Genomic DNA, 24,489 nt, shown 5'->3' with positions numbered 1-24,489 from the left:
GATAGAATATTATTGTGCTGAATGAACTCATCAGCATAATTGAAGTACTAGGAACCCCAATAGTAGTAGAAATCCCAATAATTTTTTTCAGAAACCCCAAGCCACTGTCCTTGGGAATGATTCCCTTTAGGAATGTTGGGAGTGATGTGGCACAGCCTTGGAGAATGGGTGTGAGAAAAAGGGAGTTGAGCCCGATTATTTTTATTCCACTAAGCTATCCTTCAAAGATGTCTCTTCTTTGTCTTCCAAAAGTCTGGGCTGTTATCTCACACCTGGCCTCAGACTTTGAGCACTTAGTTTCATGAAAGAAAAAAGGGGGAGTTGCCCCCATTACCAAACTTCCCATCAGTCATGGGATCCCCAATCCCACAATGTTATTTATCATGCTCTCTTCTCTGTTCTCTACTCCCCAATTCCACTTCTAACAATTTTTCCTATAAATTTACCTGCTTATTTCCTGTTCTTTTGTTATCTTCCTCACTTGGAATTTAGACTGCTTTAATTAGAGTTATAATTATAATAAAACTTTGCCTCTTGATTTAGAAGTTATCTAAGCTTTAAAATTCTTTTGGGGACAAATCTGGTCTCAGGCACTTAACACTTCCTAACTGTGTGACCCGGGGCAAGTCACTTAACCCCAGCCTCAGGGGGAAAAAAATTCTTTTGAGGCACTTGCGACAAAACCCTAGAACCCCCGATGTATTTTGGGGATTCCCCCAACATAATAACCAAGCAGGGTTCCAGAGGACTAATGATGAAACCTATTATCCACCTCCTATCAAAAAGGTAAAGATCCAAAACTGCAAAATTTGTTTACGTAGTCAATATGGAAATTTGTTTTGACTATACATGTTTGTAATGGAGTTTGTTTTTCTCAAATTTCTCAATTGGGATTAAGGGGAATATTTAGGAAAGTAGATCTTGGCTGATTAAAACAGATACAATATTTTAAGTTAAATTAATTTAATTCCAGGGAGGAAGGAATGTTATTTCATCTCAGTTTGGAATCTTTCCCATTTCCTAGAAATCAGTGCTTATTGAACTGAACTAAGCTGTGGAGCAGATGTTTGGGAGTCCTCTATTGGTTTTTTTGTTTAAATGGAATGACATCTCTATGTCATAGTGCTTAGAAATCTCTTCTTGGATTTGTGAAACCCGGGTTTAAACCCTGATCCAGGTACTCACTTCCATAGCGTGTCACTCAGCCTTTCTGAATGTTTCCTTACCTGAAAAATGGGGACCTCACCTGATCGTTATGCAGCTCAAAAGGAACGATATATGTACACTGTTTGCTAATCTGAAATTATTATAAATTGGGCAAAAAATTAAGCATCTGACTGACAGGTGCCAGGAATTGTGCTACAAAGGGAGACGGAGAGGACCCAAAGCAAAAGGGGAATAGTAACAACAAGCCCAGAGCGCCTTTTTGCCCCTACTAACGTTACTGGTTCTTTGCACAGAAGACGATGCTACAGCTGAGTGTCGCTGACGCGCATCCACACACGGAGTCTGCAGCCCAGGGCAACCTGTCGCCCCATTTTCAAGGCGCCAAACAGCACACACTGACAAAATGGCTGGTGAGGGCCAGGAACGCCCCCTCGCGGCCATGGAACGGAGCCAAGCTTTGCACAAACTTAAGGAAAGAACCAATAAATGAGCGCGATCTCATTAGTGCGGAGCCTCGGCCCAATCTCCCGATAAAGTAGCTCACCACGTGGCGGCTCCAAACTCCTTCGCCCGGGCCGATAGGCGGAGCTCCCCGATTAGAGACCCGATAGGTGTCCCACGTGCTGAACCCCGCGGGCCCGCCCGACTCGGGATTCGGCCGGGGACCCCAGGGGCGGCGTGCTGAGCGTCTCTGCCCACAAGAGGGCGAACGTTCCCCGCCGACATGTCCCGGGCTTGCCCACGGCCGCGGCGCCCTCAGCTCCTCCCCTCTCCGTCTGAAGCCCCAGATCTCTACACCCCTCCCGGCCCCTTCCCCATCCCCAGACCCCCGCCTCCGCCCCAGAGTGGCAGGAACGCGCGGAGCCCAGGGAGGCGGGTCGGAGGAGGAGGAGGATGGGGCAGGGGGGACCGGGAGGGAGGAGCCCTGCCGGGGTGGGCGGGCAGGAGGAGGGGCTGGGAAGGGTCCCGCCTCCCCTCTTTCCCGGAGCCAGAGGAAAGAGGGAGGAAAACTTCTTCCTGCCCGGGCCCCTGGTTTCTTCTTCTGTCTGCCCACTGCCCCCGGGCCGTGTCTGGGTGCCAGGCTCCCTTCCCCCACCCCCACCAGCCCAGTGCCCGCCATGGCTAAAGCCTACGACCACCTCTTCAAATTGCTGCTGATTGGGGACTCGGGGGTGGGCAAGACTTGTCTGATCATTCGATTTGCGGAGGACAACTTCAACAGCACTTACATCTCCACCATTGGTGAGCCCACTGGCCCAGACAACAGGTCCCACGTGACCCCCGGAGCCCCCTCCTCCTGGCCCTCAACTTTTCAGCCCCCCGGATCACTAGTTAACACCCCTCCCCATTATCCCAACTTTTCAGCCCCCCGCATCACTAGTTAACACCCCTCCCCATTATCCCAACTTTTCAGCCCCCCGCATCACTAGTTAACACCCCCCCTTTCCCCAACTTTTAAGCCCCCCAGATCACTAGTTAATACCCCCTTTCCCCAACTTTTCAGCCCCCCAGATCACTAGTTACCCCCTTTCCCCAACTTTTCAGCCCCCCAGATCACTAGTTACCCCCTTTCCCCAACTTTTCAGCCCCCCAGATCACTAGTTTACACCCCCCTTTCCCCAACTTTTCAGCCCCCAGATCACTAGTTAACACCCCTCCCCACTGTTCCAACTATTCAGTCTCTCAGGAGGGAAGTCTTTCAACTCCTTTCTCCTGTTTTTGTAACCCATCCCTCCACCCCATTCTCCCCAGGCATTACCCACATTTCTAAGCCCCAATTTCCCCCAGGTCCCTAAGCATCACTTCTAGTTCCTCCTAATCCCTATTTTCTTATGCCCATTTCCTTCTTATCCTCAGTTTCTCATTCTCCCAACTTCCCATCCCCCACTTTTCTTCCCCTCCCCCCCTTTCCTCCCATTACACTATTTTAATTCAGTTCAAATCTTCCAAGCTTCCAATCCCAAACTTCCGACTCCAAGCCCCTAATTCTCCTGAGGGGCACTCTCCATATGCCATCTTGCCAGAAATACCCCAGAGCCTTTATTCCTTATCCCTTACACCTCTGTGTCTCATGGTGCCCTTGCACCCCAGTCCCATAGGAGGGGCCATGGGGAGGGTTGTCATCCTAGAGGTTAGGATACTTGATTTGTCATTCTGAATCCTCAAGGAGTCTTGTGGGGAGGCTGAAAGTGGGGGAAGGGCTCCTGGGGTCTCTGACTCAGCCTAGTGACTCATTCTGTCCCCTAGCATACAGAGGTATGCACCCAAGTTTCCACTGAGGGCATGAGAATAATAGTTTGTCCGTTCTAAGACAAACACACAAACCAGGGATAGAGATAATTGTATTAAGGAGAAGAAAGAAGGGAAAGGAAAGAAAACCCAATGTTAACTCCCCTTGTTCAGTAATATAAGGAGTCTTGGAACCCAGATTCTCTGCTTCCCTTCTGGCCTACGGATAAGGGAAAGGATTCTCCCAACCTTCCAGCCCACCACCTTGCCTCTAACATTCCTATTCCATCTCTAGGAATTGACTTCAAGATCAGAACTGTGGAGATTGAGGGAAAGAAAATAAAACTTCAAGTCTGGTGAGTAAATTCCAGAAATCCTGTCTTTCTCTTCCAGGTCCTCATCAAAAAATCTCATTTTGCCTCTCCCTTAATCATTCCCTCCATTTGTCTCTCATTTCTCCTCTCTGTTCTCATCCTCTCCCTGTGTCTTTCTTTCTGTCTCCCACATCTCCATCTCTTAGGCAATCAAGTGTTTGCTGATCATCAACACTGGGAGAACAGAGAAAATATGAGGTGTTCAAGGTGTTCACAGTCCAGTTGAGGAGACAAGACTCAACCCCTAGGAAACCATTAGTTGCAAGAGAAGATAGTGTATGTTTAGGGAACACATATTAATAAGTAAGTATTTATTAGTGGTTCCATGCCAATTTGGAAAGTCTTTAGTAAAATGTCCCAGATATTTATGCTGGGCTTTTTGTTATTTCATATATTATCACTGCTTCATATACAAACATATACAAACATCCTTATCAAATTTCCAGGTGACACAAGTCAAAAAAGGATTGCTAATAAGCTGGATTTGAATCATAATTCAAAAGAGGTCAAGACCTCTTGACAAGCTTGGACCTTGAGATGGTACTAATAAGATAAAAAAAACTTAAATGAATAAATGTAGATGTAGATGCCATAATGCTATTATGCTGTTTTAGAAAATCTTGAGAAGACTTGTATAAACTGATGTAAAATAAAGTGAACAAAACCAGCAGATAATTTAATCCTTGTTAAAAACAATTAACAATTAAAGTGAAGAAAATTGTTCACTAAAAGCAATACTATAAAGACAACAACTTTTAAAGTCTCACTAACTCTGATCCACACAATGGAATCATAATTCCAGGAAACTTATGATGAAACATGCTATTTTATTTATGGATAGGAAATAATGGCTTCCACGTGCATATTAAAACATCTCTATATATGTACACTCATATACACATTTTTTGGGGGACATGGATAATACAGGAATTAGTTTTGTATGACTGTTGATATTTATAACAGGTTCTGTTTTTCTTGCTCTCTCAATGAGTAGGGGAAGAAAGGTAAGAGAAAGGATTCAGAAATGAAAATAAAATAGAATTGAATTTTGAAAATAAGGACAAATATAAAGTTTTACATTTGACTTTGCAAAATTAAGTTCACAAGTACAAGATAAGAGAAGCATGATTAAACAATTTGTCTGAAAAAGCTCTGGGAGTATTTGAGGACCACTAGTTCAATGTAGAATGGCAGTTAAAAAACACTAATGAGATTGATACTGCATTAAGAGAGGCAAATTATCCACAAATAAAGCTCTGATAGTTCCATTACACTCTTTCCTAGTCAGACTATATCTGCAATTTTGTCTTTAATTTGGGGTAGATATTGCAAAAGCATTGGAAGCAGGACCCAGTATTGAACAAGAGGAAGGGAGTGGGCTAGATTTATTTTAGGAAACTGAATTTTGATAACCCCAAACTTCCTGAAACAAAGGCCCATCTTTTAATGATAATATTTTTCCTACGTGCCTGCGAGACATGCTAACACTACAGTCCTTGAAGAACTAAAAATATGTACCACGTAGAAGGCAATAGAAAAGAACCTAGTGAGAAGCAGCTAGGTAGTACAATGGATAAAGCACCAGTATCAGCTACTTATTAGTTATGGCATCCTGGGCAAGTCACTTAACTCTGCCTCAAAAGAATCCTAAACAAACAAAAATGAAAAAAACAATGGGCCTTAGGCTACAACACTTAACAAACAGAGAATTATGAAAGAGCAGCTGAAAAGTGTATAAACAAATTATGAAGAAAAATAACTTAGTCATATGGCAAGAGTGAGGAATAATCAATGGAGGGCACTTGAATTTTGGTATCTTCTGGATACTGGGAGACATAAGGAAGATCTCCACACACATTAGGTAGATCTACTGGGATGTGGATATAAAAAAGGGTACATACATAGACTATAATAATTAAATTTAAAAATTTTAACTTACATAAATCAATCTCCATAATAAAACAAAAGCATCCTAAAAGCATCTTAGTAAACATTTGATTGGACTTAATTGCTAAGAGTAGAGATTTGGCAGCTAAAGGCAACATCTATTTATAATAAAAACTTGTTTGTAAAATGATGATAAAAGGTAGTGAACATCTCACAAAACAGAGAAGTAGTAGAAAGTAAAATCAGTCTAAATAAAAGTTGATGAGGGACCCAATTAAGAAAAGTCATCCAAGGAACTTTAAAAATGAAAGCTGCAAGGAGAATGACAAAAGAAAAATAAAAAAGATCTACAAAGATTTTTACTAAGAACTTTTTTCATCCTTAAGGAGAGTAGATATTACCTTAGACTCTAACATCATAGTCTTGGATGTAACTATAAAGGAGGAGGGAAAATGGCACTAAAGATAGGAGAAGCAGCTGAGCTAGACCAAGGCCATATAAAGAAAGTCTATGCTAGAGATGACAAAGTTGTGGGGCTATTGAGAGACTGACCCAGAAAGTACTCAAAAAAGGAAAATACTAAAAATGGGGGGAAAGTCAGGAACTACATTAATGCAACCCCCCCCAAAACTGTATGCTTAGTTTTTCATCTATTTAAAAATTTTTATGAGAATCATCTATACATGTAACCAGAACATTCTCAATGAGGGAATTAATATAGTGAAAACAGGTGGGGTTTAATAAAATGGTCCATCGTAGAGCACATTTGTATCATTGCACAATTGACTAAAATAATCATAATAGCATTTGTAGAGTGCTTACTGTGAGTCAGGCACTATGCTGACAGCTTTGCAAATATCTCATTCTATCCTCAACAATCCTGTGAGGGGGGTGTTATTACCTTCAGCTATTATTATTATACTTGAGGAAACTAAGGCAGAGGTTAAGTGATTTGCCCAAGTTCCACACAGCTAATACTGGTGAATTTGAATTCAGGTTTTTCTGACTCCAGGCCCATCGCCCTAAACCATGGTACCACCTAGATCTAGAACATGATCTCTAGACTTGCTGTATTATTTTTTAGAAGAGCAGACTGCCACCTTAAAGGCTATTTCCCATATGTGTGTATGTGTATATATCTCCTACACACATATCAACCTTATTCAAGATTCTTTGAAAGACAGAATAGAAATCATCTCTCAGCCTTAATTTCCTCATCTGTAAAATAAGAATAGCACCTACCTCATCGGATTGTTGTGAGGATAAAATTAAGTAAGTAAAATTAGGTGTGAAACACTTTGCAAACCTTGAAGTACTATATAAATACTTATTGTTCTTGTTGTTCTTGTTATTAATACATACCATGCAAATAGATAACAAAGAAGTTACGTCCAAAATTAAACAGAAGGAAGATAAAAAGTTGATTGATTGATTACCTTCAGGAAACCCAGAAGATCCTTTAATTATTTGAAACTTCTTCCAGAAACAAGGACCTAGCTTTCTAATACTAATATTTGACCAGTGTTTTATAGCCAGAAATCTTAGACTACAACAGCCTCCATGAAAATAAGAATGAGTGTCATCCAGAAGATAATAAAGAGGCACATGGTGGGTATTAGCAGGCTTCGGCATATAACAAGCCAGGAACTCCAAAGTAAAGCCAGAATAAAGGATCTCATTAAAGAGATCTTAGCGTAGTGGGGGGAGGGGGGGAAGAGGAGGAAAAAGAGATAGATGATAGCTGGGTCATGTGGTAGGAACAAAGGATGACCACTGGATATCCCTTATCCTCAGTGAGAACCTACTTAAGGAAGGCAGGCAAGCAAGTGTACTCCTGTGGCACAAATTATGGAGGTGATAGCCCTTGATTTGTTGATCGTGGCATCATAGGAGACAATATTACTACTGATCAGATCACATCCCCCATTTGTATATTTGAATGGAAGGAGATTGGAAGCTACTGAAGACTTCTGGGGGAGTGACATGATAAAGCAGTTTTAGGAAGAATAATCAGGCAGTGGGATCAATCAGGAGGGTTAGAAGAATCAGGGAGACCCTCTTTCCTTTTTCTTTCTTCTATCTTCCACCATTCTCTCTCATGATTTTCTTGAATATTCTCTCTCCTGCCCCTATCTTATCCCTCCAGTCAAGCTTCTTGAGGTATTAGCTTCCATCTGATGGAGGAAGCATGTAGCTGGAAACATATGCCCTGAAATCATTTTCTCTCTGGCCCCTCATCCAGGGACACAGCAGGACAAGAGAGATTCAAGACTATAACTACTGCCTACTACCGGGGGGCCATGGTATGAAATGGGGAGCTGGGGCATAATATGGGCAAGGAATGAGGGGTGGGAGATAAGAATGGGGGTATCTTGGGCAAAATAGATGGCAGTGAGGAAAAAGGGCAAGTTATGGCTTAGAGGAGAGGTGAAAGGGAGAGAGGAGCCGTGAGGACTGGGATTCAGTTTAGAGCTTCCAAGGATGTTATGTAGGTTTGTGGGAGGGGCTCCAAGTTGGTTTGTGATATATAAGAATGAAAAGTTCCTCTCACCCATAATCTCTCTCTTTGTGTGTACCTGTCTCGTCTTTCTCTCCCTCTGTCTCTTTGTGTGTCTCTGTGTATACTTTTCTGTCTCTCTGTCCTGTCTCTGTCTCCCTGTTTGTGTGTGTGTGTGTGTGTACTTCTATATCTTTCTCTGTTTCTCTGTGTATTTTTATCTCTGTGTCTCTTTCCCTCCCTCTGTCTCTTTGTCTCTGTCTCTCTCTTTTTCTCTGTGTTTCTATCTTTCTCTTTCCCTCCCTCTGTCTCTTTGTCTCTGTCTCTGTCTCTCTCTCTCTTTCTTTCTCTCTCTCTGTCTCTGTGTGTTTCTATTTTTGTCTCTTTTTCCTCCCTCTGTCTCTTTGCCTCTGTCTCTGTGTGTCTCTCTCTTTCTTCTTTCTGTGTGTGTGTGTGTGTGTGTGTGTGTCTCTCTCTCTCTCTCTCTCTTCCCCCTCCCAGGGTATTATCCTTGTCTATGACATTACAGATGAGAAATCTTTTGAGAACATTCAGAACTGGATGAAAAGCATCAAAGAGGTTTGTGTTTGACTAAAGGGAACTCTTAAGGGTATTGAGAAGGAGCCTGGGAATGCTGAGAAAGGGGCCTAAGATGGAGAGATGGCACATAGAGAAGCTGGGCCAAAGGAAGGTCCTTAAGGTCTTAGAGCACCTTGGTTCTTACCCTGACCCTTCTACTTCCAGAATGCCTCTGCAGGGGTGGAACGCCTTCTGCTGGGAAATAAGTGTGACATGGAAGTGAAGAGGAAGGTGCAGAGGGAACAGGCAGAGAAGGTAGGAGGCCTGGGATAAGGGCAGGCTGCGGGGAAGATGCTTGGAGATTGTAGCGGGATGATCAGGGCTGAGGCTGGCTGAGGGCAGGATGGTGGGAGAGAAGAGGGTGAGAATGAAAGGAATAAGGGGAGACCAAAGTAAGGAATAAACCATTCTATTTTCTTTCTCATCCACCCCAAAGCTGGCCCGGGAACATGGAATCCGATTCTTTGAAACAAGTGCTAAGTCAAGCCTGAATGTGGATGAGGTGAGGACTAGGAGGTGAGGGAATTGGAAGGTCAACTGTACTTCCCATTTCGGGGTGCCCTAATGTCACCCATGCGACCTCTTTCCTTCTCTATTTCCTTTAGGCCTTCAGTTCTCTGGCCCGGGACATATTGCTCAAGTCAAGTCGAAGATCTGTAAGTTGATACTCTGGGAATGGGGGCCACCCTTCAATTCCTGCCCTGGGAAGGTAGTGGCCCAGACACTCCTCCAAGTCTTCTATTAGCCTATTCCTTCTCAGCTCACAGTCATCATCTCCCCTTCCCTCTCCAGCCCTGTCTGCCACTCTCTCACTTAGACTGTTCTTTCCCCCAGGGCAACAGCAACAAGGTCCCCCCAACTACTGATCTGAAGAGCTGTGAGAAGAAGAGCAGCACCAAGTGCTCCTTGGGTTAATAGCTGCTGACCATCCCAGTCCAGGACCCAAGATCTCCCTGCCCCTGGCTCAGAGGCTGGGCCTGCTGGATTTCAGGGAGAGGGAGAGAAAGAGGGAAAAGGAAAGAGGAGTTGTCTAGAGACTTAGAGAGTTGGGAGGGGCAGGAAAAGAAAGAAAAAAAAAAGGAGAAAAAGAGACAAAGAGAGAGGGAGAAATGAAAGAAAAGGGAGAAAAAGGAAATTAGGTAACTGAGAAAAAGGGGAAGTGGATGGAGAAGTGAGATTGTGAGAGAAGTGAGCAAGGAGGTGAGAGAAGGGAATGGACAAAGTGAAATGCAGAGGGATGTCCCTTGGGTAGAGGTAGCTTCCTTGACCTCTTCCCCTTCCTCTCTTCCAACTCTCCAGCACAAACACTAAATGTAAATACATAGACTTCCTTCAGTTACTGGGTCATCCCCTGGGGTCTGGGTGGGGGTAGGGAGCTTAGCTGGCTTAGCTCAGTCCTCTCCCTCCACACTCCCTCCCCACAAATGGGAGAGTGGGGACCTCTGTCTTATCACTCTAATCCTGAAAGGTCTTTCTTAGTATTAAAGACCAACATTTGCACAAATATTCTTTGTTTTGGATACTTCCTTCTCCCCTCCTGGTCCTCATTTCCTCTGCCTCTTCCAGCCTACTGAACACTACAACCTAATTATCATCCAGCAATTTCACAGGTGGGAAAATGGAGGCTGTGAAGGAGTAGATGGAGGCGATTGTTGGCTTGTCTGTTCCTTCCCATCTCCCCATTTCTCCCTTGCCCTCAGCACCCTTAGGGAACTACCAGGCTTGTAGCACAGAATGGAAACAAAGCACCAGAACTAAGAATCTTGCCAGACAAACCTCAAAACATAATTACTAATAATAGCTAGCATTTATGTAGTGCTTACTTAAGCACTCTGTAAATATGATCTCATTCAATTCTCCCAACAACCCAGGAAGGTAAGTACTAATATCATGTTCATTTTACACCTGAGAAAACTGAGGCACAGAAAAATGAAGTGACTTACCCAAAGTCACACAACTACTAAGTGTCTGAAACAGAATTTGCATTCAGGTCTTTCTGAATCTGGGCACAAAAATAAAACAGGAGGCAGCAATGGCAGATGAGACATCAAAAGAAAGGTTCAAATGCTAACATTTGCTGTCTTTGTGGCTGTGTCCCTCCTTTATAAAATGGGTGTAATGATATTTAACTTCTGAATAATGAGGAAATTTCTTCAGGAAAAGTTGAGTATCAAGGGCAGCTTTGATCAGGAATGAGCCATCTAGCTGCTGTTGATATCCTTTCCAACTACAGTATTGAAGCATTAGCTTAAGGAGGCTTTCTGGAAGAAAGAAACAGCCTTGGTAAGAAAAAGATAAGAGTGGGCCCAGATCCTGATATCTGAGAATCAGATTTGGCCCCCACATTTATCCTGAAGCTTTTATTAATCACTTCCTTGTGCATGATGTTCTATTAGCATCAGACAAAGGAAACAGAATAGATCTGGCTACTGTTACACTCATCAAAAATAAATAGAATCATAGTATTTTAGGATTGGAAGGGAGCCAATCCCTAACTAAATGTGAATCTTGTGTGCAAAATTCCCAATTAGTCATTCAGTGTCTCTCCCAAAGACCTACTGTGAGGGGAAATCCATGATTACTGGAGGCAGTCTGTTTCAGTCCCATGGTCCTCAGTATTAGGAGGTTTTTCTTCATACCTAGCCTCTGTGTAACTTTCATTCATAGCTTCTAAATCTCTAAATTTGTCCCTCTAGTAGCAAGCAGAACAAGTCTAATACTTATGTAAGACAACCCTTCAGATGTAACTATGTTGTCCCTTTTCTGCCCCCACCTCTAACATAAATTTTCTGCAGACAAATATTATCATTTCTTTAACCCATTTCTCATATGTCATGGCTCCCAAACATCCTCATGGTTTTCCTCTGAACATACTCCAGTTCATCAATGTCTTTTTTCATAATATAGTGTTCAAAACTCAAGTAATTAACAAATAACCAATATCTGACATTTAAGACATTACTTACATGGGACTAAGGAGTCAAAAAGCTAACCTTGATGCTTATGTTCAATTTTTTAAATTTTAATTTATTTTAATGTACATTGCTTTATGAATCATGCTGGGAGAGATAAATCAGAACAAAGGAGAAAAACCAGGGCAGAGAAAAAAAAAAAAGAAAAAAGAAGTGAACGTAGCATATGTTGATTTACATTCAAACTCCATAGTTCTTTTTCTGGATGCAGGTGGCATTTTCTGCCCAAAGTGAATTGAGATTCCCTTGGATCACTGAACCATGAGAAGAGCCAATTCATTCCTAGGGGATCAACGCATATTCTTGCTGTTACTGTCTATAATGTTTTCCTTGTTCTGTTTGTTTTGCTCAGCATCAGTTCATGTAAATCTTTTCAGGCCTTTCTAAAATCAGTCTGTTCATCATTTTGTATAGAACAATAATATTCCAATACCTTCATATAACAAAACTTGTTCAGCCATTCCTCAATTGATGGGCATCTAGTTTTCCAGTTTTTTGCCACCACAAAAAGAGCTGCTACAAACATTTTTGCACATGTGGGTCCTTTTTCCTCCTTTATGATTTCCCTGGGATATAGACCCAACAGTGACAGTGCTGGGCCAAACTGTATTCGAAGTTTGATGGCCTTTTGAAGGTTTCTCAGGACAGGTAATCATCACTAGGTGAGTCAATCATCAAAAATTCAGTGTCTACTATGCGCTAGGTGCTGTGCTAACTACAAAGGGAAACAAAACAAAAAAAGCCAAAGATTGCTCTTTGCCTTCAAGGAACTGATAGCCTAATGAAGAAGATAATGTGCAAATATATACAATAATCTATATGCAGGATAAATAGGAAGTAATTAACAAAGGGAAAGCATTAGAATGAGGAGTTAGGGAAAGATTTTAGTTGGGACTTAAGCCAGGAAGGTCGAAGTCAGAGTGAAGGAGGGGAAAGCATTCCAGCCATGGGGGAGAGCCAGAATACTCAGAATCAGTCAAATTTTCAAATCTTGTCCATGGAGAGAAAGGATTTGAGTTTCATCAGATTGAAGAAAAGGTGTCAGGGAACAAGGTGTGAGAGGACTAGGAAAGTAGAAAGGGGCTAAATTACAAAGGGCTGTGAATGCCAAACAACATTTTTGTATTTGCTCCTGTAAGCAACAGGGAGCTAGAGTAGGGGACAGTAAATATGTTCAGATCTGCATTTTAGGAAAATTACTTTAGTGGCTGAGTGAAGGAAGGATTGGGGAGAAGAACCTTCTCTAGAATGGTGGCAGTGCCAAAGAGAAGGGGACATATGAGAGAGATGTTGCAAAAGTGAAATCAATAGGCCTTGGCAACAACTTGGACTTGAGCGGCAATAGTGAGGAATACAGAATGATTTCTAAGTTTCAGGTCTGAGGGACTGAGAATATAGTGTTGCCTTTTATAGTAATAGGGAAGGTAAGGGACAAGGGAAGATAATGAGTTTTGTGAACATATTGAGTTTAAGATGTCTCCTGGACATCCAGTTGAAAATGTGTGAAAGGCAGTGGGATATATGAGACTGGAAGTCAGCAGAGAGACATGACAGGATAGGTAGATTTGAGAATCATCAACACAGAGATAGTAATTAAATCTGTGGGAGCTGATGAGATCACCAAATGGTGGCCTCTCATAGAAGAATCAGAGAAGAGGGTCCAGGACAGAATGCCTAGGGACACTTATGGTCAAAGGGTGTGATCTAGAAGAGGATCTAGTAAAGAAGACAGAGAAAGAGCATTAGCATAAGTAGGAGAAAAACCAAGAGAGGGAAGGTTAACAAAAATCTGGAGAGAAGAGAGTGATTAATAGCACCAAATGCAGTAGAAAGGCCAAGAAGAATGAGAATTGTTTTCTCATTGGATTTTCCATCTAAGATATTATTAGTAACTTTGGAAAAGAGTAGTTTTGGTGAAATAATGTCCAAAGCTTAATTTTTTATTTTTTTTTTTTGCTGAGGCAATTGAGGGTAAATGACTTGCCCAGGTTCACACAGCTAGGAAGTGTTAAGTGTCTGAGACCAGATTTGAACTCAGGTCCTCCTGACTTCAAGGCTGGTGCTCTATCCACTGCTCATCTAGCTGCCCTTGAAGCTTAATTTTTAGGGGTTGAGAGTGAGAAAAGAGAAGGTGGAGGCATCTATTGTAAAACATCTTTTTTAGGAATTTACAAAGGGTAGAAGAGATGTAGTATGATGGTGGCAATGAAAGAATCAAGAGTTTTTATGGGAGGGAGGAGAAATGGGCAGGTCTGTAAGCAGTAGAGAATAAGCTAGGAAAGAAGGAGAGATTGAAAATAAGTGAAAGAGGTGAGATGACAGAGGAGATTGGTGGAATAGCTTACTTGAACATGAGAGGGATCAGTCTAGGTGAGGGACAAGACCATTCTAGCGTGGGAGAGAGGGGCGAAAAGGAAATGGTGACAGAAGAAATTGGAGTGATATGAGATAAAAGGGGAGAAGAGGGAGGCAAGGTTCTCAGCTGAGGCAGTGGATCTCAGGGGAAGCCCTAGGAGGTCTCTGGGGAGGGGTGAAAAAATTAGGAAGCACCAATGTGGAGAGTGGAATAGTGAGTTGATAAGGTACAGTAGGATTGGCTAGCAGCAGCCAGAACCCAGTTGAGGAACAAAGAAGAGCACTCATGTGAGCTACAGATGTTTACTGATCTATAGTAGGGAAGTATTGCTCCTCCCATTCAGGAAGATAGAAGCTTTGGAAAGCAGTCTGATTACCAGAGGCTAAACAAGTGTACAAGATCTGGGGAGATTGGGACAGTTTAGATTTAAGCCTTTAGAGAAGTGGTAGGGAAGAAGAGGGTCAAATTAGTCAGATACTTTAAAATCTTTGATAAATCAGTCAATAAACACCTATTAAGAGCTAAGTGTCAGATACTGTGATATGAAACAAAAATAAAACAGTCCTGTCCTTGTCCTCATGGAATAAATTAATAAAAAGCTTTTACTATGTGTCAAGCATTGTGCTTAAAACAATTGGGGAGGGGCAGCTAGGTGGTGCAGTGGATAGAGCACCAGCCCTGAATTCAGGAGGACCCGAGTTCAAATCTAATCTCAGACACTTAACACTTCCTAGCTGTGTGACCTTGGGCAAGTCACTTAACCCCAGCCTCAGTGGGGGGGGGGGGGGAGAAAAGATAACAATTGGGGAAACAAGTATAAAAGCAAAACAATCCTTCCCTTCAAGAAACTCATATTCTAATAGCACCGAAGTGACAACACAGAGAGGAATGGTGCTCAGGGAAGATTTGAAGGCTGAGAGGTAACAAAGGTGGTTTACAGAACAATAGGTCAGTCAACTGACCTATCCTTCCCAAAGGGAATTAGAGAATTGGGGGGGGGAGGGTATGGTGTGGTTACAAGCAAGCAGTGAATGGAAGGAAAATAGCTGGGTAAGGATCTAAGTGGTCTCTCAGGCATGGCCACTGGTGGTCTGGTATGAAGGCCACAGCAACGTCGAGGATAACACAACAAAATTTACAATCTATCAGGAGAGGTATACTATGCACACACATACATGGATATATATGTGTGTGTGTGTAAATTTAATGTGTGTGTATATATAAAAATTTATACACACACATATATATGTTCTTCCACGAGACCTCTTTACATTTCATCCAATTTACTAAAATTTTGATCCATCAAAAATTGTGCATTATGAAGCATCTCTGGAAAGATATACACATGAAAATGATGAGATTAAACTTCAAGAGATACTTGGGAGTCTTCAAAAGCACTACACAGTTTCCCAAATGCAACCTAGGCCTTCAATTGTCCACAATTGTCCATCTCCATTGTATACTGAGATACCAGTTGTCTACATCCAAATTTAGGTGAGAAACTAGGTAATAGATAGCTTTCATCTAAAAGGGTCTGGAACAAAGGGAAATGTATTTTTTTTTTTTGTAGATGGAAAAAAAATCAAATTTAATATTATATTCCAGCAGCTACAAATCAATTATTCCAAGCAGTCTGTTAGTGGCCAAAGAATTGAGGCTCATGTCCAGGAAGAACCCTACCCAGTATGACTTCCTGAATCCTGAGTATCACTTCAACAAGGTTAAATATTGGATAAAGTGTGTACTCTTTCCCTGAGTATTTGCCTTTCCCTCTTTTAATAGCACCAGAAGGATGGTTTGTTGCACACCTGGGCTACACCCTTGCTCGGGTTCATTTAAAGAATAGCCAGAGGGCTACAGGATGAGGGCAGAAGTTAGAATTGAGGCCAAAGAGAAAAAGCCAGTTAATAGAGAGGAGAAAGGGGGGCAAAGAGGAGGGACTACACTCTGGACTCTTCTGGAGAGGAACACTGAATATTTGTGAGGGTTCTTTAGCCTAGGAGAGCAGCACAGTAGAATTTGGAGACTTCGAAGGAACAGCAAGGGCTGTCTAAGAGGAACAAAGCTGGATTCTGATCTTCTCTGTACTGAGTCATGTGGACAATGCAGGTCGGAAGGAATTCCAAGTACTTGTTCCTTCTTTGGGAGAGTGGGACAGAGGGAATTGTCTTAATCTATAGAGTCTTCTAAATCTAGAAGACCACATTGGCCCCTGGGGGGGGGGAAGAGACCTATAAAAGAGAGGACTGTTTGGTTGGATTCCTTCCCTATCTTTTTGTTGGGTTAAACGAAATTTGTGCTGCATTTGATGTTTTTTTAGCCTGTTTTATGTGGGAGCTGAGAGCTCTTCCCTTTTTCCAAATGGATCTAGAAATGCCAAATTACTATAATTCCAGGAAAACTGATGGGAAGGGAAAGGGAAGAGGGAAATGAATTTATTGTGCCTACTTTATGCCAAGCATTTGACCCTCAAAGGAAGGTGCTGTTATTCTATTTTACATTTGAGGAAATTGAGGCAGCCAAGGGTCTAGCCCAGGCTCACACAATTACTGTTTGAGGCAGGATTTGGCTTTGGGTTCCGTTGAGGAAATGAGCTTAAAAACAAAAACAAAAAAACCCTCAGTGAAAAGATCTCAATATTAAACCTGAGCTGTATAATCTCAGAATTTTGATTTTTCGTTATAAAATATGAGGAATGAAGTTAACTCATTAAGTAAGAAGACCAGAAGCCATAATTTGGATTACAAGTCTAACCATCTAAGTGTGTGAGCCGGAGTCTAATGCTGAGAAAACAAAGTAATGAGGGAAAGGAAAGGGGGAACCCCATTTCTCGGAGCATAGATAATCCCATGAGGCACAGTGTCCCCTGTAAAATGAATTTACAGGCCCGAAAACTTAGATTGATAAATAAAAGGTTTATTGTAGGAATTTGGAAGTAAAGCTCAGTTAGAAAGCCGCCAGGGCCAGAGGTGGCCGCTGGGCGGGCAGGAACCCTTACATGGCTGGAAGGATACCATGTGTTGGCTGGGAGGGCTCCTGAAACGAGGGCGTTCCGGGCAGTACCCCTAAGTTCTTGGCAGGCTTTTCAGTTAGCTCAGATCAGGTGAGGGCTGGGGGAAGCTGAGTTGATGGGGGCTGGGCCCAGATATTCAAAGGGTGCCTTTGACCAGGATTTGTGAATCAAGGTCAGCCATGGGTTGGGCAATTAGAAAGGAATCTTAAAGGGACCCCAACCCTCATCAGTTCCCCCCTTAAGCAGATGAGAGTTAAATTCATTTAAGAAAAATGAAAATTTGGGGAAGTGTCCTTCATTTAAGGAAAAGTTGAAGATTTTCTCCAAAGATCTTCAGAGTAGCAGGGTCCCCTCGTCTTGTTCCCCCCTCAAACCATCGCCTCCAGATGCATGTGGGAAAAGGGGTGTTGATCTCCTCTTTAACTGCTTTGAGCTGACAAGGGTCATAGAGATTTGGGGTTCCATGCCAGGAGGTGAGGCGTGAGGTGTGGGGGATGGCAGCAGGACATCAAAGAGGTATCCCGTTCAGTTGTCCCCAGTCAATGTTCTCCAGGCTGAAAGGCCAGCTGAGAATCCAAAGTGTGAAGCCTAGAGAAAACAGATCTCGGGAACAGATTAAAAGTGGGATGTTATCCAGGATGGAGATGGTGACATTCAGGAGAATAGGGCCTTTAGCAAGAAATGCAGCAGGTCCCTTCTGAGGGCTGCTTGTCTGATAGACCATCTAATAATCAAAGAAAAATAGGAGATAATGCTGAGAAAATATTATTTGTAGCTCTTTTACCCTTAATTTCCAAGAAGGCTGATTTCTCCTGGGGTTGGGATTAATGGGTGTGGACCAGAAGCCAGGAGAGGCAAGAGGCCTCTAGTAGATTTAATGAACCACTGCTCCTCTGTAAGGCAGGGTCCAGGGATGGGTATATCCCCAGTTGTCAGAGCTGCAGATCAAGATAAGAATACGGTTTAAGCTCTTGGAAATGTTGGAAAAACTGTGCTGTTCTTGAAGAAAGTTGGTTATTCAATAAGCAAAGATCCTGAATCTTTTCCTTCCTAGTTTCCCCACTCTTTATGGAGGAGGGGTGAAAAGTATCAGCATAGCCTACCCAGCTTACCAGCCCCTGAAGTGTTCGGGCTGTCCTGAGATAAAAGGGAAAGAGGGCCAGACTTCAAATTCCTACCAGGGGGCAGGACGCTGGGGGGCCAGGTGAACCCTTGTGGTGTTCTGTGATGGTGAGAAGGCAGTTCCTCCTACTCGGATTCAGGGCAGAGACTGGGGTCTTCTAAGGCTTAAGTCTAGAAGAGATTTGCATTAAAAGAGCATCTCTGCTTCTTTCTGAGTGTCTGGAGGTAGGAGTTGCCCTGAGAAGAGAACTGAGAGTCTCAGGTTAATGAGATAAAGGAAAACCAACAGATATTAGAAATCAGTTTTGTTATTAGAGATCTCTATTAGTTGTCCAGTAGCAGACAGATGACCAGGCTAAATACTTATTTGCCCAAGCATTTAGGATACAATGATTACATATAATCAGGCTAGAAACAGCAAGGTATGACATAATTGAATTGCATTAACAATTTCTATTGATTATTGCTCTGCTCTTAAAATCAGTTACATGAGGAAAAAATGCAAGAACATAAACAAATATTTATCATAACCTTATGTTGATAATAATAAGGAATTTGTCCCAATGAGTTTATATCCAAGTAAATGTAATCAGTTTGTTTTTAAAATACCCAATGCAAATATAATCATATACAGAATGTCTAATTCCACATAAGAGAATTCAAGAAGTTAGAAGTTAAACTTTTAGAAATAAATCCTACCGAAGTATGGATGGCATTCACAGAAACCCAGGCTAAGTTTGAATATTGCTCTTTTTCCCAACTTTTTCGATTCAAAGGGGCTAGCTTCCTAACAGCAGGGAAGCCCTGTTAAGGTGGGTGGAGAAAGATTAGTTCAGTGGAGTTTATTGAGAGGGCAGGAACCAGACCAACTCTATAGCTTTCAATCCCTTTAGGCGTCCCTAAGAGAGAGAGAAAAATGCGACAAAGAAATTTTTTATTTCGCCAGAGCTGTGCCATGACGTCTCAATGAGCAATGCTTGGCTTGAACGTAGAGCTCCAGACAACATCAATCAAGTCCCAGGAAATTTAGCTATCCCACCTCACTGACAGAGTTTGTGTGTGTGTGTGGGGGGTGTTATCTAATAGAGGTGAGAGAGCAATATTGGAGTAGGTTTCTAGAGAGATGATATAATCAGTGGAGACAGCATCTTGATAAGAGATTCCCATAGCTTGGGATGGGAGAGGCATTCTGCTATTCTGAAATATAAAATCTTATCAAGTATTCTGATAAAGAGGCAGGGGGAGGTTTTGTAGAACTAAGAGACGGAAACTGAGGCAGGACTGAGTCAGGATAATTAGGGAAACTGAGTCAGGACAATAAAACAAACTAGACTAAAACTAGAAAGTGCAAGAACTTGTGGCAAGGACCAGTTTCTCCCCGATAACCCCAAAATTATTAGCATAGAACAGCACACCTTATTCAGAGAGACACATGTCTCCCTGTTTGAATCTCTGCAGTTGGGGGGGCATCTCAGTCAGAGATGGACAGTCTTTAGGTCTGTGGTCATTTGTGCGTTTAACTCAGCATCTGCTGTGTAGCAGTGCTCAAGGCGGACCTGCTGCCCTGAGAAGGCACCCCAAGTCAGGGGCTCCGAAAGAGAGAGAGAGAGAGAGAGAGAGAGAGAGAGACAGAGACAGAGACAGAGACAGAGACAGAGACAGACAGACAGACAGACAAAAAATGGAGTTTGAGAGCTTCATTCTCTCTCTCTGGAGGACATATTTCTGAGTAAATTATGCAATTAGACCACAACGGACTACCCCAACCATTAGAGTTCTGATCTCGAAATGCTGAAATATTAATTTAAGGAAATGGGGTAATGGGTAGAGAAACAGATCAGAGAGGCTGCCAGTCCTTAGACAGGTTTCTGATTTTTGGTTGTTTCTAAAGAATAATCCCAAAGACTGAATAAGGGATTTCAAAGTTAAAACATAACTCGGCAAATCATAGTCTAGTAAATTTTAAGCAAAGAGTAAAATAGTTTCCAATTCAGCCTGAACTGAAATAAGACATCAGTTTTTCCCAGTTTCCTGACCAGCTGAAATCTCAGTTTCCTTCCCCCCCGTTTACAGAAATTATCAGATTATATATAACAAACTAGTAAATTTCCTGAAACAGCAATAGTCAAAGAGTTTTATGCAGCAATAGTTAAACAGGTTTATACAGCAATAGTTAAAAGTTTTTCTCATATAGAACAATAGTCAGTTTTATGCAAGTCCCCCAGTTTTAACGAGTCTTTAAAAAAAAAAACAAAAACAGATCAATTAATTTGAAAGCCGGCCTATCTCACTCAGAACCTTCTCTGCGGAAGAGAAATCCCATGTGACCCCTCCCTACTCTGTTAGAAGAGGCAGAGGGAAGGGAAAGCAGCTAGCATTAATGCAGAGAATAGTGAGTGAAGACAAAAGACCCTACTGCCACCCTTCTTCTAGTGATTAGCTTGTGGGGGCATTTAGAAAGGTCAGACCCTAATTGGAGATAAGGGATTCCTGAAGCAAGTTGGGGGTTGGGCAGGTAGAGAGAGATTGGAACTCTTTCAGGTGGTAATGTAGCCATTCTCTAAAAGGCAGCTTGAGGGAGAATCTATTATTCTTATTCTATACCCCTGACTTCCTGGACTGAAGCCAGAGAAGTTCAGTCAAGAAAGAGACAGTTTAAGGAAACTGAGGCAGTAAAAAAAGAAACTGTTGTTCACCAGAACAGAGAAAGATTCTAGCGAGGGGCCAAATTAAAAGTAGTTAAGGAATGCTTTTTAAGTAGTTTCAGTCTCTTAATTCTCCTCCTGCTGCAGTCAGGATGAGAGAAAGATAAAAGAAACTATTTTCATTCTCTTAATTAATTTGCCTGGATTCACAATTTTGTTCCCCAGCCCAAATTACAAAGATGTCCTTTCTGAAGCTCTAGGCTGGCCAGGACCAGAACTTAGAAAGGGCATCTTTTAACTGTTGGGAGGGGGCATCCAATCGAGAGAAATATCGAGTGTTCTAGGAGCTGAGACAGAGAAAGGCTAGAACAGCTAGTTTAAATTCTGTCTAGGCTTTAGAAAGCAGGTAAGTATGCCTTGGGCTTAGAAAGAAAATGGGCAGTTTTAAAATCCAGCCTAGAGAGCGTGGTCTACTGCAGGAAACAGAGTCCCATTTTAAAAGGTATGGGACAGGCTAGTTCTCTGAGAGCACTGGAAGTCTTGGCTCCTTTAAGAGCCAGGTAGAAGCTATGGGAGGGGCGTTCAGAATTGCGGCAGAGCTCCTTTTAAAAGTGAATAGGAGACTTTTCTAGAGATCTTGGAGTCCCCAACTCTCCCCACTGTACCCCGAGAAGGGGACAGGATGGGGGGGCAGGGGTGAAGAAGAGACACTCTCCTGTGTCGGAGTTGCAGCCTGTAGGCAGGCTTTTCTGGGGAGATAAAGGGATTAGAAATGCTTTGGAAAAGCAGCCTGTAGTGACAGAGTGAGACAAAAGGAGAGCTTTTTTTTTTTCCTGAAACACTAGTAGTCTCCACGGGAGACTTTGCACCCCAAATCTGGTCTGGGTGCCCTATGTTTACAGTGAGACAAGGTTAGGAACACAGATATTCTTTCCGGAAGCTGCTCAAACTGCTAAGGACGAAGGTTGGTTCTGAGAGACCTGAAAAGGTTAAGGTTAGTTTTCGGGGTAACAATTTTTGGGGTCACCGTGAGGGCCACCAACTATTGAGGGAAAGGAAAGGGGAACCCCTTTTCTCAGTGCATAGATAACCCCATGAGGCGCAGTGTCCTCTGTAAATGAATTTACAGGCCCAAAAACTTAGATTGATAAATAAAAGGTTTATTGTAGGAATTTGGAAGTAAAGTTCAGTTAGAAAGATGCCAGGGCCAGAGGTGGCCGCTGAGTGGGCAAGAACCCTTACATGGCTGGAAGGATACCATGTGTTGGTGGGAGGGCTCCTGCAATGAGGGCGGTCCGGCTCACCTCTTTTATACCCAAAAGATTGTGGGCAGTTCCAAGTTCTCGCAGGCTTTTCAGTTAGCTCAGATCAGTGAGGGCTGGGGGAAGCCGAGCTGATGGGGGCTGGGCCCGGATATTCAAAGGGTGCTTTTGACCAGGATTTGTGAATCAAGGTCAGCCATGGGCAATTAGAAAGGAATCTTAAAGGGACCTCAACCCTTATCAAAAGTACTGTAATAAACAACCCCTGCCTTCCTCCCGCCCGTTTGTCCGAAAGCAGAGGTGGTCCCTGCCAAGAAACCCAAGCGAGCGGAGCCACAGGTTTTATACACGAAAGTGCATCCACCTGGGAACTGCAGTTCCCTGAATGCAGTACCCACCCCATGCATCGGGAAAGAACTACAAGTACCACAATGCCTCGCGCACAAGCCGGCTGAGATGGTTAAAGAGAGGCCTTTGGACCGCGGTGGGGGTAGGGAGGAAAAACTACCGCTGCCAGGCGGGACTCATCCTTTCAGTTTCTGGGGAGAGAAGGAAGGGGCGTGTCCCAAAGTTTCTCGCGTGACAACATGGCGGTGCCGGGAGCGGAAGCCCGACTGAGAATCTGCCTCGTTCCTGGGTCGCGTCTGCTCAGAGGGATTTTCCTCCCCAATCCCTCCCAGACCCGGCCGGGCGGTTTACAGTTTGATGAGAGAAAAAATACTTGCTGATTGACCCGAATCGCCGGGATAGGCAAGGCCGCCTTGCGATCGAGCTAGCTGTCGCGACAGCACCCCACCGCTTTCCTTCCCCCTTTTCGCGGGGACTGCCGGGAGTGCTGCGGGGGCGAGTCTCTGCCCGTGGCGGAGGGGCTCAGGTGGGCGAGCGCTTCGCGCCTGTCAGTGCGGCCCGGACGTCTTTGTCTCGGCAGGTGCGGCGCCATGCGCCCCTTGCTCGCGAAGCCTCGGGAGCCGTATTGGATCGATGTCCCCGAGACGTCGCCCTGCCACCCGCGGAGCCTCGTCGTCTTCGTCTACTGGGTGCTCCTCGTCTTCATCCTGGAGTTGGGGTGAGCGGGAGAGGGAGGGGCGGGGGAGGGGAGCGGCCCGCCGTCCCGGGCGGGGCGGGAATGGGCCTGGGCGCGCTCCCCCCGGGGCAGGGGTCCGGGCGGCGAGGAGCGGGGCTTTGGAGTCTTGTGTCTGACGCGTGCCGCCTCCCTCCGCAGCTTGACCGAGGCCGCCGCCAGGGAAAAGCAGTCAGGTACAGGCCGAGGTGGCCCTCCCCGGGCTGGGGGGGGAGCCGAAGGGGCGAGGGACCCCGGAGGACGGATGGAGAGCATGAGCCGTCCGAGTAGGGAACGGGGGTGGGCGTGGGACGGGCAGGAGCAGGCGCCGGGCCTTCCTCCGGGATAGTTGCTGGGCATTTTTCCCTTTTTCCAGTAAGCACCTCGGCGTCCATGCCCTGTTGGCTGGTGGAGGACTTCGTGGTGGCCGAGGAGTGTGCCCCTTGTACCACCTTCCAGGCTGTGAGTGTAATGTGCCCCTTCTCCAAGCACCCTCCCTGCCCCTCCCCCGCTCTTTTTGTGCAGGAGCAGGTCTGCCCTTCTCCTTCCTGGGGGCCTCTGAGCCTGACCCCCTCCTTCCTTCCTCCTCCGCAGAAAACTACTCCTGAGTGTGGGACCACTGGCTTCGTGGAGAAAATCAGTTGTTCTGAGTCCAAGAAAGATGAGTTCAAAAGGTCAGTATTCCCTCACTTCCCTCTGCCAAGGGGACACTCCTCTCCCTGTTCTTCTCCCCCACCCCTCTCCTTGGATGGGTTTGTTGAGATGGGAGTTAAGTTGAGAGGGGCTTAATCAGTTCTGAAGTTTGCACTACGGGCTGTGACAGACTGTTTCCCTGCTGTCTCAGCTGCCGCTCAGCAATGATGGAGCGACACCTGTTTTGGAAGTTTGAGGGGGCTGTGGTGGGAGTGGCTGCGGTCTTTGCCTGCCTTGTGATCCTTCGTCAGAGATCACTGGACCGAAAGGCCCTGGAAAAGGTCCGAAAACAGATTGAGTCCATATAAACCCCTGGCCCCGCTATCCTGACATTCAAACCTTTGCCCCAAGGGGGCCTGGTGGAGAAGGGTCACAGCTGGCCTGACAGGGGAGAAGGTTGTAAGGGGTAAGCCTGGCCCCTGGAACCCCATTCCTTCATCTTCTTCCCTTTGCCCTTCATCCTTTGTCTCCTCGATAATCAAAGAATAAAATAAAAACAATCCCACAACCATAACTGTTACGTTTTGTTTGTTTGGGGGTGGGGTCAGAACAAAAAAAAAATAAATTGTGGGAAGCAGCTGTGTCCCCAATCTCCCCAACTTTGTTCCTTTCTTCCTCTACCATGGTTAGAGC

The 24,489-nt window shown here is 44.1% G+C and overlaps 2 protein-coding genes across 2 annotated transcripts; both read left to right on the top strand.

The window, feature by feature from the left end:
- Nucleotides 1-2,122: 2,122 nt before the first annotated feature.
- Nucleotides 2,123-10,237, top strand: RAB13 (RAB13, member RAS oncogene family). Its single transcript, XM_074265221.1, has 8 exons — nucleotides 2,123-2,409; nucleotides 3,692-3,752; nucleotides 7,900-7,960; nucleotides 8,656-8,733; nucleotides 8,899-8,988; nucleotides 9,170-9,235; nucleotides 9,339-9,389; nucleotides 9,568-10,237. The coding sequence occupies exons 1-8, from the start codon at nucleotides 2,286-2,288 to the stop codon at nucleotides 9,646-9,648; spliced, it is 612 nt and encodes a 203-aa protein (XP_074121322.1). The 5' UTR covers nucleotides 2,123-2,285; the 3' UTR covers nucleotides 9,649-10,237.
- A 12,433-nt stretch (nucleotides 10,238-22,670) lies between these two features.
- JTB (jumping translocation breakpoint) lies at nucleotides 22,671-24,364 on the top strand. The gene is made up of 6 exons (XM_074265194.1): nucleotides 22,671-22,853; nucleotides 23,032-23,169; nucleotides 23,326-23,360; nucleotides 23,540-23,625; nucleotides 23,758-23,837; nucleotides 24,008-24,364. The coding sequence occupies exons 2-6, from the start codon at nucleotides 23,042-23,044 to the stop codon at nucleotides 24,162-24,164; spliced, it is 486 nt and encodes a 161-aa protein (XP_074121295.1). The 5' UTR covers nucleotides 22,671-22,853; nucleotides 23,032-23,041; the 3' UTR covers nucleotides 24,165-24,364.
- Nucleotides 24,365-24,489: the final 125 nt, after the last annotated feature.

The sequence above is a fragment of the Sminthopsis crassicaudata genome, chromosome 4, assembly GCF_048593235.1.
Source record: "Sminthopsis crassicaudata isolate SCR6 chromosome 4, ASM4859323v1, whole genome shotgun sequence".
In the NCBI taxonomy this organism is placed as follows: domain Eukaryota; kingdom Metazoa; phylum Chordata; class Mammalia; order Dasyuromorphia; family Dasyuridae; genus Sminthopsis; species Sminthopsis crassicaudata.
Note: the sequence above shows the minus strand (reverse complement) of the source record. Positions and strands in the feature narration are given on the sequence as shown.

Excerpts from the sequence above, each read along its gene's own strand:
- JTB (XM_074265194.1), top strand. The coding sequence starts at position 23,042 with ATGCGCCCCTTGCTCGCGAAGCCTCGGGAGCCGTATTGGATCGATGTC. Across the intron at positions 23,361-23,539 it reads CGCCAGGGAAAAGCAGTCAG|TAAGCACCTCGGCGTCCATG; the intron begins GTACAGGCCGAG and ends CCCTTTTTCCAG. Across the intron at positions 23,838-24,007 it reads AAGAAAGATGAGTTCAAAAG|CTGCCGCTCAGCAATGATGG; the intron begins GTCAGTATTCCC and ends CTGCTGTCTCAG.
- RAB13 (XM_074265221.1), top strand. The coding sequence starts at position 2,286 with ATGGCTAAAGCCTACGACCACCTCTTCAAATTGCTGCTGATTGGGGAC. Across the intron at positions 3,753-7,899 it reads AAAATAAAACTTCAAGTCTG|GGACACAGCAGGACAAGAGA; the intron begins GTGAGTAAATTC and ends CCCCTCATCCAG. Across the intron at positions 9,236-9,338 it reads CAAGCCTGAATGTGGATGAG|GCCTTCAGTTCTCTGGCCCG; the intron begins GTGAGGACTAGG and ends TATTTCCTTTAG.